Source organism: Neovison vison, chromosome 2, assembly GCF_020171115.1.
Source record: "Neovison vison isolate M4711 chromosome 2, ASM_NN_V1, whole genome shotgun sequence".
In the NCBI taxonomy this organism is placed as follows: Eukaryota; Metazoa; Chordata; class Mammalia; order Carnivora; family Mustelidae; genus Neogale; species Neogale vison.
This window is the reverse complement of record NC_058092.1, coordinates 186,217,602-186,235,252: the sequence shown is the minus strand read 5'-3', so window position 1 is coordinate 186,235,252 and position 17,651 is coordinate 186,217,602. Positions and strand designations below refer to the sequence as shown.

Below are 17,651 nucleotides of genomic sequence, written 5' to 3'. Positions count from 1 at the left end.
CCTTTTTTCTTTATTTTCTTTATAGCATTTGTCACTGAGTATTTCGGTCTCCCTCCTACCCCTCCCCCCAACACACACACTAGAATGTAAGTTCTATGAGGGCAGTGGCTTTGTTTTGTTCACCCCTGTACACCCAACCTCGCAAGCATCTCTAGAACGAATAAATAAATGACCTTCGTCTCAAACTCACAGAGTTACTACCAAGAACGTGCAAGCATATGCAACTTTAAGACCTCGTAACAGGACCCTCTGGAATCCAGGAATGTTGGGCGTGCACCTTCGTTAATGCCTCTCCTATCCGCCCCCCTCTTAGAAGACATACGGTAGCACTTCCGCCCTCGCTCAACTCTCGCTCAAATCTCGGAAAAGGAGGGGCGAGGGGTTTGTGTCATCATCCTGCGCCCGCCTGCCCCGCGACGTGCCGGCTGCTGGCGCAGCCCTCCGCTCGCCCGGCCTCCCCCTCCCTGGTTCCGCGCTCTGGTTCCGCCATGGAATCCAACAAGGATGAAGCCGAGCGCTGTATTAGCATCGCCCTCAAGGCCATCCAGAGCAACCAGCCCGACCGGGCACTCCGCTTCCTGGAGAAGGCTCAGCGGCTGTACCCGACGCCGCGAGTTCGCGGTGAGTGTGAAGTGCCGGAGAGGCAGAGGGGACATTGGAACTGATGGGGGGAATACGGGAACGGACCGAAGGGAGCAGTTGGAGGAGGGGGAGGGGTAGCGAGGCGCGGCTACGCCTGCGCACTGAGACGCGCGGTGGCCGCTGGGAGGTGTAGTCTTTCGCTCCCACGCCTCTCCGGGACGCTGGACACCTGGTGACAGGGACGGCCGCGACTTCAACTTTTTGGGCGCTTGTGGAACCCTCTAAAATTTGGAGTTACCGAGAATGAGAGGCGCTGGCGGGCGAGAGGAAGTGAACTTATCTAGAAGCGAAAGCGAACTACTTTTCCCAAGGGGCCATTCGGTGGCTCAGGGCCGGTTGCCGGCCTGGGAAGTATTATAGTTTAGGAAAATAAACATAACTCCTCTGAAGGAGAGAATGGGTTCTGGGGAGGGAAAGGGGACTTCTGACCTTCCCACGGCCTGGAAAGGCGTCTTCATATCTTCACTCTCTGGCATGTCTCCGGGCGAGGAGCAGGGAACACCCTCTCGAAACTAGAACCTGCCTTTTTCCCTCACTCCACACCACCGCCCTGCACCCGCCGCCCTGAAGCTTGGCCCCTCACTCCTTCTTGGAACCTCTTCACCCGCCTGTGAGATTCGGGGCTTGTTGAAGACGCTGGCTCCGGGCACCCCACCCACCCTCGCCCACAAGAACCCAGCAGTGGCCCCCGTGTGGACAGCACAAGGCTGCTAAGTGTCCCCGAGCTGAGACTTCGAAACCCGGGAGGGATTCGTGAGGTTGTCTCAACTACTCAGCATTTCACTCTAGCCAGGAACCGTCTTTTTCTTTAATCTAAGACTTAAGAAGTTTTTCTTAACACAAGCTGGAAGGGAGAAAGATAATCCAGGGGCACCAGGATGGCTCAGTGGGTTAAGCGTCGGTCTTTGGCTCGGTCATGATCTCAGCGTCTTGCAATTGATCAGGCATGAAGCTCCCTACTCCCTCTGCTCCCCCTCCCCTGCTCCTGCGCTCTCTCTCAAGTAAATAAATAAAATCTTTAAAAAAAAAAAATTCCATTAAAGATACAGAGATCATACCAGCAGTTATGACACTGGTGTGTAACAGTTACTCCGAATCAGAAGATCTAAGTTCTTGTCCTGAATGCTACCCTGCGATCTTTCTGAGCTTGGGTTTTCTTAGCCAAGAAATTAGAGGGTTGGTGCAGATAATGTGAGTAACAATAATACCATAGGGCTTCTCTGATTAGAAAGCTCTTCTGAGGGATGCCTGGCTGGACCAGTCCGCAGAGCACGCAGCTCTTGATCTCGGGGTTGTTAACTGCAAGCCCCATGTTGGATGTAGAGATGACTTAAAAAAAATAAGTAAATCTTTAAAAAAAAAAAAAAAGAAAGAAAGAAAGAAAGCTTTTTCAAGTACATTTTCTCACTTGAGCCTGCCCTATCAGGGAGGCAGAGCAAAGATCATTATCTTTGTTCTATGGATGAGGAAGTATCTCAGAGGCAAGGGACTTGCCCAAGAATACACAGCTAGAAGTTGGAAAGTTCTGTGACTCTATAAATGTTTAATAGAGGAACAAAATGAGAGAGCAGTCAGCCTCCTAACCTTCTTTGCCCACATTTGGAATTGAGAAAGGTGAACACCGGCAGAAGAGGCCACCTGGAACACTTGGATTTTCCTCCTTCCTGACTACAGGTTGATCTTTGGCCTCTTTGCCTTCTTTTGGAGAGGGTTTCAGTCTCTATTTGCCAGGACTCCAGAGGTAACCTGCCCAAGGAGCTTCCCTGTGAAATAAATCACACTCTGTAAGAGGGGAGCCTGGGGGTGGGCAGCTGGAGGCCCACCAGTCTCAGAATCCGTTTGATCCTGATGCTTCTGGGGACTCAGGAGCAGGTAGCCAAGGAAGGATGGTAACAACATAGCCTTTAGGGCGCTTCTTGTCAGCAGCTGCCTGGGCCAGTTTGGGGGCTTAGACTGGTGTTCTTCCCTGGGCTCAAGAAACGGAATTTGCTGAGGCAGAATAGTCACCTGCATGATTGTCATATTCCCGCTATTGTGGAGAGACTATGCCTCATGCCTCTCTGTAAACTTGACCTTGCACCCTCTGTAGCCCTGTACTGAACTGACAGGACCTGGGGTTAATGTAGGCCTGGGATGGAGAAATCTTGATTGAAAAAAATATTAGGTAGTTGATCACACTTGCTCTTTGAGGTTTGAGCTCATTCCAGGTGCTTATTCAATGCTGCAGACTTTGTTTTATTTGCAAGGTCCTCTGCTTGGGGCTAAGTGCATATATGGCAGGATTGGTAAGACATGATCCTTCACCTCAAGGAGCCTGTCATTTAGCGAAGGGGACAAAGTTACAGAAAAAATAATACTGTCATTAAAGAAAATTTTGGCACAGTGTTAGATACCGAGGCCTGAAGGATAGACATGAAAGATCCAGTCCCTGCCCTCCGTGGGTCTGTGAGCTGGCGTGGAAGGCTGGGGATGGAGTGCTGAGCTCTGAACTACCAGCAGTCTCGTGAGAGACTTAAAAATAACGGCAGCACACAGGTGACGGAAAATAATGGTAGATCACAGTGAGGGAAAGCTTCAGGGAGGAAGACAGAGGCAGCATTTGAACTGCACTTTGGAGGAAGGGAGCAGACTTGGAAAAGACACGGAGGCTGGGAGCTGTGAGGTTTGGGGGAGAGGGTTGGGTGGAGCAAGATTTGGCAGCTGTGGAGGTGGTAATTTGAGTATAAAGAGGATTAAGGCTGGAAAGTAGGATGGGACCAGATTGTGGAATTCCTTTCCTGCCAGACCAGGATATTCACTTTATTCTGTAGTTGGTGAAGAGACCATTGAAGATTTTGAAAGCAGGACTAAGACAAGGGTACCGTTCTTAAAAGAGAACAGCATGAAGGGTTAATGAAAGGGAAGAGAAACTGGAGTCGGAAACCATTTGGGAGCCCATTCATTGCAGTGAGTAGGTCAGGAGTTCCGCGCGCCTGAGAGAAGGCAGTCCAGGTGAGGATAAGGTCCTTGGGGAGGAGGCACCACGCCTTGTGTGAGAGAGGTATGCTGAGGAGAAGTGGGGGCACAGAATCCAAGCCTGTGTGCCGGGGAGACCAGGGCTGAGGATGGTGGGTGGGAAGAGACGGGCAGAGTGCAAGGTGCCAGTGGCTGTTGCAAAGGAGCTGTCAGCTTGGAGCTCGGGAGAGAGTTCTAGGTTCCAGCTGAAAGTCTGGTCGTGCCCATTTGGCGGTGCTCACTGGAGTCCCACCTGGCCGGGGTCACCGTGGGAAGGGGTAGAATGCGCACAGCAGTTTGCTGCAGACACCGCCCTGGGCCACATTTGTCCTTCGCCAATGGACAGAGACTGGGGAAGCCACAGTGAGATGGAACAACAGGAAGAGGCGATCTTGGGAGAGGGAGTAGCCAGGTGGCCATGGAGTGGTGTTGGGGAGGTGGGGAGCGGCACTGTCAGGCCTCGTGGGAAAAGGGCAAGTTGGGAAATAGAGGGGAAGGATCAAGAGCACGGGTAGACGATGGGTCTAGGAGAGGTGGAAGGACTGACAGCAGGGGGAGAGGTTAGGGTGAAAGGAGACTCCACAACCTTGAAGGGCCAAGGGACCTCCCTGTGAAAAGGCCGTGAGGGGATTTCAAACTCGTGCTGTCGGAGGTGGGACCAATGGTGGGACGCTTGTACTGTGGAGTAGTAGCCGGCCCTAAGCGGGGAAGTCACAGGGCAGGGCCAGTGGGACCGGTCAGTCCCTTTCTGGGAGTTTCTGTCCAGCAGCTGGTGGCACACTGGGCATGGCCTTTGCCTGAGGCTTATCAGCAATGTTGGAAAGTACCGGGTTTTTCAGGGCGCCAATGGGAACCTCCTCAGTTTCCCCAGCATCCACAGAGAGGGGTATGCCAGGCGATGCTGCAGCTCAGGCTGCTTGAGGGTCCTGGGGGAGTCAGGACGGCCATGCTGGAAAGGCCGGCCTCTGGGGGAGGGCTTTTGCTTTCAGGGTGTCAGCATCAGAGACGGTTTAGGGCTGGTGAGGTCCAGGGTGGGGCTGTCTGTGCAGGGTCCTTAGCCCTTCCGTTCACTGAACCATATTCACGCCTCAGAGTAGCCCCGGGAGGGCAGAGAGGGCACCCTCCCTGACGGATTCCATAACGTGGCTGCTTAGCAGAGGAGCCGCACTGTCCGGCTGTGCCCCCAGGCTGTTGCCCTATACCGGCCTCTCTCTCCCGGCTCGCTGTGAGCGCTGCAGGCACCTGGACAGAGCCTAGAAATGAACGAACAGTAACAGAGAACACTGAACCCTGGCTGAGTGTTGTGCTAAGTCCTTTATATGCACTTGCTCAGCTCCTTTTCCGGCTCCCTTGAGGGAGATACAGTTTGACATGAAGAAGCTAAATTGACTTGTCTGAGATGACCTTGCTAGCGAGCGGCCGAGCCAGCTCTGAACCCAGGCAGCTTCACCCTACAGTCTGGCTTTGAGGAGGGGTCACCGCTGGTGGCTTTGGCCATAGAAATGCTCACAGCCCTGCCTCAACTGCCATCTCTGCTGCTGCGGTTCTCATTTCTTCCACCAAGTTCCTGTCTTTTTAATAATATATGTATTTTTTAAAGATTTTTTTTTATTTGTCGGTGGTGGGGTGCACAAGCATGGGGAGCGGCAGGCAGAGGGAGAAGCAGGCTCTCTGCTGAGCAAGGGGCCAGATGTAGGACTTGATCTCAGGACCGTCAGATCATTACCCAAATCGGAGGCAGACACTTAACCGACTGAGTCACCCAGGCGTCCCCACCAAGTTCCTGTCTTTTTAGATGTCTGGCTGTTTTACTGCAAGGGCAGAGGCAGGATCTAAACACAGACTTGTCTGTCTAACTCCAGAGTCACGTTAGGCTGTTCTGTGTCATACTGTTTCGTGACATTTGCGAGGCAGTCACATCCTACAGCTCTGGCAGAGGCGGTGTCCAGGCCAGAAGAGAGACCTATTTGCCAGCAACCAGAAATCTTGATTTGCCAACCCACGCAGGAGACTTCTGTGTGTCCGCTAGCACCTCCATTCCCCTTTGGGCTCCCTTTCCACAATGTAAGGATATTAGAGTGGCTGACTCCATGTAACTACCCTGAAAAGTTTCCAGAATCTTCCCTGAGAAATACTAGAGAGAGTCCATCCCATCTCCTGGCTGATGTTCCCATGTATCTGTGGCAGTTGAACGGTTGGTTATGTTGTCCTTGGAGTACATTAGCTCAGCCTGGACCCCTGAGGCTTCCAGAGAAATGGAAATAAACAAGTTCTTTAAATGCCCTCCACACCCTGCAAGCCAGCTCCCCCTCCCTGTCCCATCCTCATCAACATCTCTTCATCTTTTGTTCTCTTCTTTTGCTGTTCCTCGCTGCCTGGATGGAACTGGCATCTGGACAGCCTGAAATCTCACGGTTCCAGCTGGGTCCCAAGCCTGCTGAGTGCTGACACTGCTTTCCTAAGCCCTGGAGCTCCCCAGCCCCACCTGCTCGGTTCCCCTCCCCAGCCGGCCAGTTCATCAGCTGGTGTCATAATATCAGCAGCCACTTATTTTGAACTTTCACTCTGTCAGTTTCTGTGCCAGGTGCTTACACATTGTCTCATTTCCTCATCACACATCCCATTACCTGTGTATCCCTTGGGAAACTGAGGTTCAGACAGATTTTAGATTTTTTATCGGCCAGGGCCATACTGCTAGGATGTGAGATTTGAGATTTGAATCCCAGTCTTTTTGAATTTAACTTCTCTTCTCTATTTGGAATGACTGTGCTGGAAGGAGTTCCCCATGCCAAAAGCCAGACTCAGGCAGTCTGGGATAGCATAGTTAAGAACAGGGTCCTGGGAGCTGGGTATCCAGGGTTTAAGTGCTGCCTGCCCAGCTTGTATAGCCAGGGGCCAGTGCATCAGACACACAGCTCTTTTTTATAATGAGGATGGTGGTAGTGAGACAAACCTCTAAGGCCATTGTCAAGATTAAATGAACTAGTATACGCAGAGCACTGTGTCCAGGCCAGCTTCACACACAGCAAGCAGTCGGTATGAGTACTCCTCCCAGTGCGCACTCCTGGGCTTTACTGCAGGAGTCCTCCACCTCCCTCATGCAAGGCAGGCTCGACTGTCAGCTCCTTTCCCAGTGAAATCACCTAAGACAGCAGAGGCTCAGAACACAGTGGCCCCCTTGAGCCCTGCCGCTGACCCCTCATGTGAGGCCCAGGGATGTTGCTTTAGAGGGTGTCTGACACCCAGCACAGTGCGTTGAGTCCAGCCAGGGGCACTGCTGTCCCTCCTCAGCATGGTGTCCTGGGTCCCTACAGTGGCCCAGGTGCCTTGCTTCCCAGGGCACTGCACTCTGGGCATGACTGAGGTTTCCAGAACTGGTTCTGTGCCTGGAATAAATGGGCACAGGGAGCTCCTACCAGAGATTTGGGCTCTTCCTGATTGAGAAGCAGGAACCATGGAGCTGGGTTTTAGTAACTGGGACCCTGAGGGTGACAGCTGATGTCCTACTTAGACTCTGAACATTGAAGTAGGGTGTTTGACATGGCCAGCCACTTGAAAAATGTAAAGAATAGCAAGTAGCAGAGGTGATCTTTACCCCAAGTCTCCTACCATCTCTGGCCATCTGAGGCAAACTCATTGCCTCCATCCCCTTCACAGCTAAGTAATAGCCTCCAGGAGACTTTCCCACCAATCCCAGCTGAAACAGATGGTCCTGCTGACTGGGGTCCCCACTAAGGTGGGCATCGCACTTTGTCCATCTCAACAGAGTCTGTTAAACACACTACTTTGGGAGGTGCCTGCATGGCTCAGTCATTAAGCATCTGCCTTCGGCTCCGGTCGTGATCCCGGGGTCCTGGGGATCGAGCCCCACATCAGGCTCCCTGCTCAGTGGGGAGGAGTCTGTTTCTCCCTCCCTCTCCCTCTACCCCTCCCCCAGCCTCGTGTGCTCTCTCTCAAATAAATAAATCTTTTAATAAATAAATAAGTAAATACACAAACACACACACTAATTTGGGATTTTTAAAACCTGAAGCATTTATGGTATGTTGTTGGGTTTTTTTGCAGAGTTTTAAATTAATCCATACCCAGGAGCGCCTGCAGTCTCAGTCATTTTACAACCCTTGATCTCGGGGTTCTGAGTTCGAGCTCCATACTGGGTGTAGAGATTACTTAAAAATAAAATCTTAAAAAAGATTTTAAATAACCCATACCCTGACAACTCCTGAGCTCTGTGGGTCCTGCGAAAGCAGGCAGCTAGCCTACTAGTGCCCACTGCCTCCCCACCCCCCATGTCCAAGTCAGGGACAGAGCTAGTGGCTCTCCCGGAAGCAGCAGCAGGTGGGATGCGGGATGGGGGCGGGGTCCTGGTTGGTCTCAGGACCAGGCCACACCTCAGTTGTGGCACGTGGCCTTGCTGGAACGGGAGCCCTGAATGCTTTGCTTGCCTCACACAGCCCTGATCGAGTCCCTCAACCAGAAACCGCAGTCTGCCGGTGACCATCCCCAGCCCACAGACACGACCCACAGGAAACCAGGTGGGGCCGATGCCCCCTCGGCCAACGGAGAAGCTGGAGGAGGAGAGAGCACCAAAGGCTACACAGCAGAGCAAGTAGCAGCAGTGAAAAGGTAGAGGGGCCGGAGCCTGGTGCTGCTGGGAAGTTTCTAGCTTGAGAAGGCTTCCTGCAGTGTGTCCCTTACCTCACATCTGCCTGTGGTCCGGGTGGGCCCTGGGGGGTCCTGAGGTTGGATGACGTCCAGCTGGGCAGGCTCACTGGGCCCCGGGAATGCGGGCTGTCCTGTCTCCTCCCGCCAGGACAGCCCACAGCAGGGGCTAGAAATGCTGCCGCCGGCTTCCTCTGCTGCAGGCCAGGCAAGCCTCAGCCTTTTCACACAGCTCTGGTTATCAGAGATGGGGCTTGGGCTCCCCTTCCAGCTTCTCCCCTGCCCCCCAACAAAGACCCTTTCAGCCCAGAGCCTATGTGACCCAAAATGAAGACAGGAGACAGCCATCCCTCCGGTGAGAGTGCCTCTTAGCAAAAGGAAATGGTTCCTGGTCTGAAACACAGCAGCTGCCCCCTCTGAAATCCGAAATGTATTCTGGTGTTTCCCCTGGGCCCTACCTGGCTCCCCATCCAGGGTGGAGCTCACTGAGGCTCCCTTGTCCCCAAGGTTTGACAGCTGACCTAGAGGAGCTATCAGCCGAGCCCTGCTGGTCCCCCTGAGCTGAACACTGCCCATGCCTTGCCCCCCTCACGGCCCTGGGCCCGCTCTACCCCTTCCCCCAGGGTCAAGCAGTGTAAAGATTACTATGAGATCCTGGGGGTGAGCAGAGGGGCCTCTGATGAGGACCTGAAGAAGGCCTACCGCAAGTTGGCCCTCAAGTTCCACCCAGACAAGAACCACGCACCGGGTGCCACTGAAGCTTTCAAAGGTAGGCCAGACTTGGTTTCTTGCTGATTGGTGGTTCTTATCTCCTGCCCTTGCCCTTGGGAAGGAATAAGAGGTCAGGACAACTTTTCCAGGAAGTGGCCTTGGACCTGAGTCTCCTGGGCTCAGGAGCTGCTTCCTGGAAAGAAAGTCCTAGCAGCCACCTCTAGCCTACTGAGTCTGTCAGAGCTGAGAGAGCACCAGCCCTGACTCTCCTTCCTCCACGTTCCCCGGGAGTGACGGGAGGGGAGCTGAGGCAGGAGGGGACCAGTGGCTTCACGGTCACACAGCAATGGAGGGTCAGAAGCAGGCCTCCTAACTCACCCGTGTGCATGTTCCCGTCTTGGGATCTTGGTAACAGTTTCCCTGTGCTGAGGGGCGGAGTAGCCTCAGGTCACTGGCCCGGTGGCCTCATCAGCAGCAGCCGCCACCAGCCCCGCACTACACACACACTCACATGTAACACACTCTTCCACGAGGTGGTGACCACAGCCAAGAAGAGGGCCTGTGGTGGAGCGGGTGACAGAAGGGTCCCCTGAGACCTGGTGTGCTGCTTCCTGGGCCCACCCTGGTTACTCCATTCCAGGCTGCTTCGGCTTGGGCCTGCTTGGTTGGGGTAGCCTGCAGGCAGCATCCCCGTCAGCCAGCCCCAAGGGGAGAAGGTGAGTAGGATTAGGTAGGCAAGGTAGCCATGGTTAAGGTTGGGCCAGCCCAGATTTCTGCCTGCTGCCTGCATGATAGACACAGAGGCCGGAGCCAGCCCTGGGGCCTTGTGGGAACGAGAGGAGGGGATTCTCCTTATGCCCCGGGGCTGTGGGTTGCAGACGCAGCTCTGACCCACTCCTTTGAGTGAGTCACTTGAGAAGGAGCAAGAGACTAAGGACAACCTGGAGCTGGGTCGCTTGAGGCACAGGTTTCCTACCTGAGGGAGACCTCATGGGGAGGCCTTGGGGCCCGGCCAAGGAACAGCAGCTGGGACCTAGACCCCAGACAGGAGAGGGCTCTGCAGGCCACACTACCAACAGTAGAAAAGCTTTGACTAGAACCTCGTGATCTGGCCCTTGCCAGCAGTTGCTGTAGGAGTAAGATAAGGCCCATAAAGGGCCCCGGAGCATAGAAGAGGCTGGGCCATCATCTTGAGGTGGAGAGCGGGGGCCTGAGTGTTAGTGTTAATTCTCCACCCGGCGCAGACGGCCTCGATCCATTTCGAGGTACTCCTGCCTGCCCCCCTCCTCTCACGTGCCCAGCAGCCCAACTTCTGCCGACCTGGAGGACTCCCACTTCCTAAAATACCAGTTGAGTACCTAAAGGAAGGGAGCTTTTGGCTGTGGTGGGAGCCTTTCCTGCATGCCCCGGGTCTTCAGGCCTGACTTACACCTCCTTTCTAGCCATTGGCACAGCATATGCGGTACTTAGTAACCCAGAGAAAAGGAAGCAGTATGACCAGTTCGGTGATGACAAGAGCCAGGCAGCCCGACACGGCCATGGGCATGGGGACTTCCACCGTGGCTTTGAGGCTGACATCTCCCCCGAGGACCTCTTCAACATGTTCTTTGGTGGTGGCTTCCCATCTAGTAAGTACCCCGGCCTTCCCGCAGCCAGGCCTCCCTGGGGGTGATGGTGGGAGGACACTGGATGCCGGCTGCTCCCTTCCCCAGCAGCCCCGCCCCCTGACTCAGTCCCTCTGACCTCCAGGTAATGTCCACGTCTACAGCAACGGCCGCATGCGCTATACCTACCAGCAAAGGCAGGACCGCAGGGAGAACCAGGGTGACGTGAGTGAGAAAGGCACCGGGGAGAGCAGGGGAGGGCACCAGACCCCACCTCGGGTGCAGGGCCTGAAGGGGAAGTGACATTCCCAGCTGTCGTTCTGGGAGGGCAGTGCCCCCACCATTCTCAGCCAAGGAGCCATCTTGGGCCCCCCCTTGCCATTCTGCCGAGCGACACCAGAGGGAGCCACACTCCACAGTGCTGCCCAGAAGGAGCAGGGGTTTGGTGGCCGGTTGGGGAATGTCATGCAGAAACTTCTCCACCTACAGACAGGTTTGAGTGTGAAAGGCCTTTGTGCAATCCATTTGTTCATAAGGCCACAGTGACATCTTCCAAGCAACGGGAAGTGAAACATGACGAGAGAAGTGTGAGGGATGACAAAGGTTGTTGACTCTTCTTGCTTCCTTCTAGCGCTCATAAAAGATGGACACAAAAACTATAACCAGACAGTGCTTCAAAAGCATTTTGAATGCCACAGGTTAAAGAACAGCTAGCTGACCAACATTAAGATACTGTGGACAATTCCAGAGCATTTAAAATTAAGGCAGACGGTGAGGGTCCCTCTGTTAGGTCAGTGTGGCCTTGTGTTTTTAGTTATTTGTGTTTTAAAACTCTGTGTGTGTTTTGAACATACAAAAGAATTTTTAAAATCACAAATTATCACACAGTAAACAAATCTGTTTTTATCTACAATTTTTTAACTGGCAGTTTTTGAACTGGTGTACAGTGAAGGCCTCCCTCCAGCCCTGCCTACCAGTCTGCTGGAGGCGACCACTCTTGCTTATGTTTTTGGTAATCTCTGACGAGCAAGCACATGTAGGTGCCCTCTTCCTCTCCGTAACTCCAGTTGCCATTTTGTTTTCATCTGGGGGAGCTGGCAGGTGGAGGAGCTTCGTCTTTCGGGGGCCTGTGGAGGGGGAGGGGGAGAGAGGAGTGTCATGGCCTGTTTGCATGGCAGCTGCCTCCTGCCGCCGGGGCTCCTTTGCGCCTAGAAAGCCAGTGGTGGTTGTGGCTGATGCCACGTTCCCATGGATGACGTCTAGCTTGAGTGACCGCTGACTCTTCCCTCCAGGGCGGGCTGGGGGTGTTTGTTCAACTGATGCCTATCCTCATCCTGATCCTCGTGTCAGCTCTCAGCCAGCTCATGGTCTCCAGCCCCCCATACAGCCTGAGCCCAAGGCCGTGAGTACTTGCAGCCAGGGACGGGGCTGGGATGGTGGGCGGACAGGGACCTGGCATTCTCAGCCGCCATCAGGGGCCTGCCTTCCCGTCCTGCGGGTCCTTGATCACACTGCAGAAATCTGGCTTATGGTCAAGAAAACACACTTTATCTGTGGAGCTTAGGTTCTTGATCTTTTAGGATCATGGTCCCCTAAGAAAATGTCATGAAAATTGCAGATCTTCTCCCTCAGACAGTGCACGTGTGCACAGCATTGTGCATGATTTCACAGGCTTCATGCTCTGCCGCCCCATCTGCTGAGATAAGAACCTCTGCTCTTAAGTTCTGGTTGGGAGCCTTGGGGCCATGGAAGGAATAGGGGCTCTAGAATCAAACAGAGCAAAGGAGGCTTTGAATCCCAGCTACTCTACTAACTAAGCAGCTGTGTGACACTGGATGACGGTCTGAGCTTTGTTTCCCTCATCTGTGCAATGGGGATAACATCTATCTGCTTGTGAAAATTAAATGAGTAATATACATAAGATGCTGGGCTCGGGGCGCCTGCTGCAGGCTCATTCGGTGGAGTGTGCAGCTCTTGATCTCGGACTCTCGAGTTCGAGCCTCATGTTGGGTATAGAGATTACTTTAAAATAAATGGGCAAAATGTTTGTTTAAAAATGCCACGCTTGCCAGAAATGTTCAACAGTGTTTGTTAAATGAATATATGGTGAACTAGGGCAAGTTATTTGGCCTTTTAAGGTATCAGCTCCCCTCATTTATTTCCAGCAGCTGACCCCGTGTCAGATACATCCATTGTTACAGAGTGGGTGCTCAGCTTCTACTGGTGGAATCCCTCTGCTCCCAGAGGGGCCTTGCCCTATCTGGGAGCCTGGAGGCCTTCCTCTTGGCCAGCAGGGGGCAGAGTAGGGCCACTGGACCAACACAGGCGGCCCAGGCTCTGTGTGGCCTGTTGCCAGCCAGCCCTTTGCTCTGCTGCTGGAGAGGCAACAGAGGGCAGGAGTAGGGGCTGTGCTGCCCCCAGCGCTGACTTCTGTCTGTGGCGGGTCAAGGCTCTTCCCACAGCCTGCAGAGCCTGTGGGTAGAGCTGGAAGGTGAGATGAGAACTGCAAGGCCACAGCTCCTTGGAGTCCTTCTGTCATGTTGTTCCTAAGCCTCTTAACTCCAAACTGGGATCTCCAGGTAGGCAGGCAGGCTGGCCCTGGGCAACAATTGCCTTAGGGGAGGAATGCGGAGATGGAGGCATGGGGAGCCCGATTCATACCTCTAATCAGAGGCCAAGGCCTGCCTCCCCTCCTTCACCAACCAGGGCCTCTCATAAAGGGGCTTCTCCCCACAGGCCCTGGTCTGCAGTGTGGTAAGCAGACAGCCTGAGGAAGGGCTGGCCAGAGCCTGGACCACTTGCATGGTGGGGGACACCCTGCCATTCCTTCAGACCCTCATTTTGGATGTTATGCGAGTCCCGCTCTGGTCAGGAAGGAAGCAGGTCCTCCCACGGCCTGTGTTGTATGTCCTTTTGGGGAGCCATGTCATCCTTTAGAACTGTCCTGGGCCGGGGGGCCTATGCCCACTCTGTGCCTGATGTATTTCTGGCCAGGTCGGTGGGCCACGTCCACAGGCGAGTCACTGACCACCTGAATGTCGTCTACTACGTGGCAGACACCTTCTCTAAGGAGTACACAGGCTCCAGCCTCAAAACAGTTGAACGGAATGTGGAAGATGATTATATCGCCAACCTCCGAAACAACTGCTGGAAGGAGAAGCAGCAGAGTGAGTGTGTGGGGGTCGTGGGGACAGAGCTTGAGAGCAGGGAAGAGAGGCCTGCCCACCAGGGATTTGTGGACCTAGCACCTGGAACGGCCTTGTACCAGCCCCTCCCAGTCAGGAGCAGGACCCCATCCCTGTTTCGTGGGACCAGGAGTTGGGGGCCACCTGGAGATTTCCTCCAGGTTCCTGTAAATCACAGCCATCAGCCTCCGTTTGGCTGCTAGAGGTAAGGATGTCAAGACAGACCGGAGCACATGTCCTAGCTGCTGAGTGATGGGGCCTCCAGCTCTGTCTGTGGGACCCAAGGGTGGTCAGACCTGGGTAACAACTTCTTTCCCTCTCACAAGTTGGGACCAAAGTCCAGGGTCATTCCTAACTGGAGGCCAGCTCTGCCCCAGCTCCAGGGCCTATAACAGCCTTTCTCCTGCCCCCCGAAGGCTAGGCAGGTGCTCTGGTAGCCTTTGGGAGGACCCAGGTACATCCTAACTCCGTCCTCTTGCTTTGCAGAGGAAGGCTTGCTATACCGGGCCCGCTACTTCGGTGACACAGATATGTACCACAAAGCACAGAGGATGAGCACGCCGAGCTGTAACCGACTGTCAGAGGTGCAGGCCTCCCTGCATGGATAGTCCTGGGCCAGCCGCACCACCGAGGTCCAAGTATGAGCCAGGGCTTCCTCTGCCCTGCAATTCCTGGCAGCTCTGGCCCTGGTCTTGAGGCGGAGGCAGGTGGGAGGGAGGGAGGGGGATGGCCTGTTGATGACAACTCTGGTTCCCAGCCTGACCTCCCGCCTGCAGTGTTGGGTAGCTCTAGTGTGTGCTCAAAAAGCAAGGTCTGTTTCAGGCCTCTAGTACTACTGGGAATGTAGGGAGCCCAAGAGCCAGGCAGAAGGGGGAGCTCAGGACCACTGCTGAGGGCCATGAGTGCTTCCCTGTCTCATCCAGCCCCCCAAGTCACTGTGGCCCTTTCCCAAGTACAGCAGACTATTGTCTGTGCTCTGCTATTTAGACCTCCAAGTATCACTGGTCCCAAGATAGGCCCCCCCAATGCCTCTGCCTCCCAACACACACACACATACACTTACCACCTGACATCAGGAAGAAACACGTGAGCATGGTGAGCCAAGATCCCATCCTCTTCCTCTGCCCTTCCTGGCAGGAGGAGATGGAACAGGGTAGATGGGCAGCCTCACAGTGGGTCTGGGAGGGAGCCAGCAGGCTGGGAGCAGGAGAGACCACTCGCCCTCTGGTGGAATCACAGGCAATCTTTCAGGTGCTAGTACAGCCCGCTGCCTGGAAGCCCCAGGCATTCGGCCTGCGCAAGCATCTCACTTATGGTCTAAGGAAGAGAACAGAGGTCATGAGTTGAGGGTGGAACACCGAGCCTTTAGTACAGAAGGGGGTTGGGGAGGGTATGCCATGTCACTGGTAGCAGGCTCCCACCTCCTGCACCCCTGCCTGTGGGTAGTGAGCTCTGTTCCCAGCAGTTGCCTGCGGGGACAGACGGGACCAAGTCCAAAGGAGTGTAGGCAGAGCCAAGAAAGGTTCTTCTCTGTGTTGGTACCTGCCTATCCGTCCTCTGCCTGTGTCCCCCTCGGCAGCGGTCCAGCTCCAGACGCTGTGCTTAGAGGCCATCTGCTAGCGCCTCCGGGAGTGACAGTGCAGGAGGGAGACAGGTTGGGGCTGAGGTGGGCAGGCCAGCAGCCAGGAGGTTGGCTTGTTTGCGGAGGCTCCAGGCCACGTGATCACCAAGCTAACTGCTACCACTCTCCTCCGCAGACCATGAAATCCCTGGAGAATTTTTGGTGACATGCACTGAGCCAAGGTGATGGACTGTATATTTAAGGAAAGACATAATAAGAAAAAAAAATTAAAATGGAATTGGAGGCCGAACACCACACAGCTGCCCTCTCTCTCACCCAGTAAATGCTGAAAGCTCTTAGGACAGGAAAACCTGCCACGGGGCTGCTTCCCTTCCTCCCAGGGCTGGCAGAAGCTCAGGCTCCACTTCGGCTCTCTCCTAGGATACGGAAACCATGGCAACGAAAGTAGAATGTAAAACTTGGAGCAAAGGGCTGGGGGAGGGGGCGCCCAACTGCCTTCCTCCCCCTCCTGGGAGCCACCACCAGTCACCTCTCCGTGGAAGCCAGTCAGAGGCATTGGCCAAGGATAGGAGGAGGAGGAGCGAGAACTCTCCATAGAATGTAATTTTCAGAGCATGTATATGTACATATATATATATCTATTTATATGTAAATAGCATATATAAAGATATATATATATACATATATATATACAGTCTACTTTTTAAACTATGCAGGGATTTGGTTATTTAGCTGATTTCCTCCCTGTTTTAGGAAATGAGGCCTGTGTGGGGAAGGTCACTTGGTCCTTCAAAGGCTAGACATTGGCCAGAGCTGACAGCCTGAAGGAAAATCCCCTCAACCCCAGCCTGCTGTTGATGGCAGCGGTAATCATGATAGTGTAAGTCTAGAGAACTCAGAGGGTGCCAGGGTCATGATGAAGCTGGAGGGGAACAGGCTTTGAGGGGAGGAAGTGCCCCTAGGGCCAGGTACCCTGTCAGGATCCAGTCATGGTAGAGGCCCCCGGCTGCCTGCGGGTGTGGTACCACCCACCACAAGCTTTGGTCAGCTCAGGTGGGCTCTTGGACCTGGAGTCCAGGAGCCTTCTGCCACAGAGATCAGGGTTAGAGAGGGGGACCAAGTTCTGCCTGGCCACGCCCCCCACCTCGGTCCCAAAGTGGGTTTTGCCTTATAGATGCCACAGGGCACAGCTCCGTGTTGTTGCCACTGGTTTTTCCCAAGTCAGGCACCAAGGACTCCAGACGGTTCTTCCTCCAAGAATCAGCCAGGCGCTGCCCAAGACCCTGGGGCAGCAGCCACCTCCTGAAGAAAGTCCAGGCCTGTGGGCACCTCTGTCTCCACCATCCATGGACGTGCTGCCACCCGGCCTTCTGTTGCACTTTGGACAAAGGCTACATCCGAACCTGAAGGGTTTCCTTCTATTCACCTTGAAGTGAGGATTTTTCTCACAACAGCAGTTGCTGCCAGGGGAAGGGAGGGAGGTTTTATTTATTCCCACAGTTTATACTGAGCCTTTTGGAATTACCGTTTTTCCCAAATTTTCCTCTGGCAGTGGGTGTGTCCTGGAGCCTGCCATCGTCCAAAGCCTTACTTCCCTAAGCTGCCAGCCAGGAGGCCATAACCACCCTCCCAGAATTCCTCTTGGCTCTTTTTTTTCCTTTTTCTTTTTCTTTTTCTTTTTTTTTTTTTTTTCTTAAGTAACCCCCAACGAATAAGATTCTTGCTGGGAAAGGAAGCTTGGTAAAGAAGTGTCAGATTGGATTTTTGAACGAGATCCCACCCTGTGATGCAACAGCCACCCCAGCCCGAGAGACACTAAGAACTGGACATGGGCAGGAGCGCCCCACCCTTGGTGGCCCCGGTGCTCTGCTGCCACCTCCCCTACCATCTGGTCTCGGTAGCCGTCCCCAGGTGGGCTGACCCATGTGCAATAAGAACATAGATCCTAAAGGATCCCCTGAGAAGCTGTATTTCTTGAATTAGAATTCTAAAATTGTACATCTATAAATATATGTTTATTATGTGATTGGGCTTGGTGGGTCTGCATTGAGCAGGGGAGCTGAGGTGGGACACAGGCCACAGCCCAGGCCGGACCACCAGCAGTCCTGGGTGACCAGCCCAAAGGTCGTCCTCACCCATTGTCCCAGCTGACAGCCACTTTGGTCACAAGTGTTCTTCCAAGGCTGACTCCAGGCAAAGGGGAAAGGGCTCAGGCCAGGGTTCTGGGGTCCCTGGCAACCTCTGCTTCCCCCATTACCTGCTCCCTCTCCA

At 54.1% G+C, this 17,651-nt stretch overlaps 1 protein-coding gene across 3 annotated transcripts; it reads left to right on the top strand.

Annotated features, from left to right (window-relative positions):
* The first annotated feature begins 398 nt into the window (after positions 1-398).
* On the top strand, positions 399-17,406 carry DNAJB12 (DnaJ heat shock protein family (Hsp40) member B12). 3 transcript variants are annotated; one of them, XM_044239748.1, is made up of 9 exons: positions 399-621; positions 8,091-8,262; positions 8,922-9,067; positions 10,452-10,637; positions 10,759-10,838; positions 11,906-12,015; positions 13,608-13,780; positions 14,285-14,382; positions 15,556-17,406. In XM_044239748.1, the coding sequence occupies exons 1-9, from the start codon at positions 489-491 to the stop codon at positions 15,583-15,585; spliced, it is 1,128 nt and encodes a 375-aa protein (XP_044095683.1). In that variant the 5' UTR covers positions 399-488; the 3' UTR covers positions 15,586-17,406. The 3 variants fall into 3 exon arrangements, with proteins under 3 accessions (XP_044095683.1, XP_044095684.1, XP_044095682.1); XM_044239749.1 differs by having other exon boundaries at positions 14,285-14,436; XM_044239747.1 differs by having other exon boundaries at positions 410-621; positions 14,285-14,430.
* The last annotated feature ends 245 nt before the right edge of the window (positions 17,407-17,651 follow it).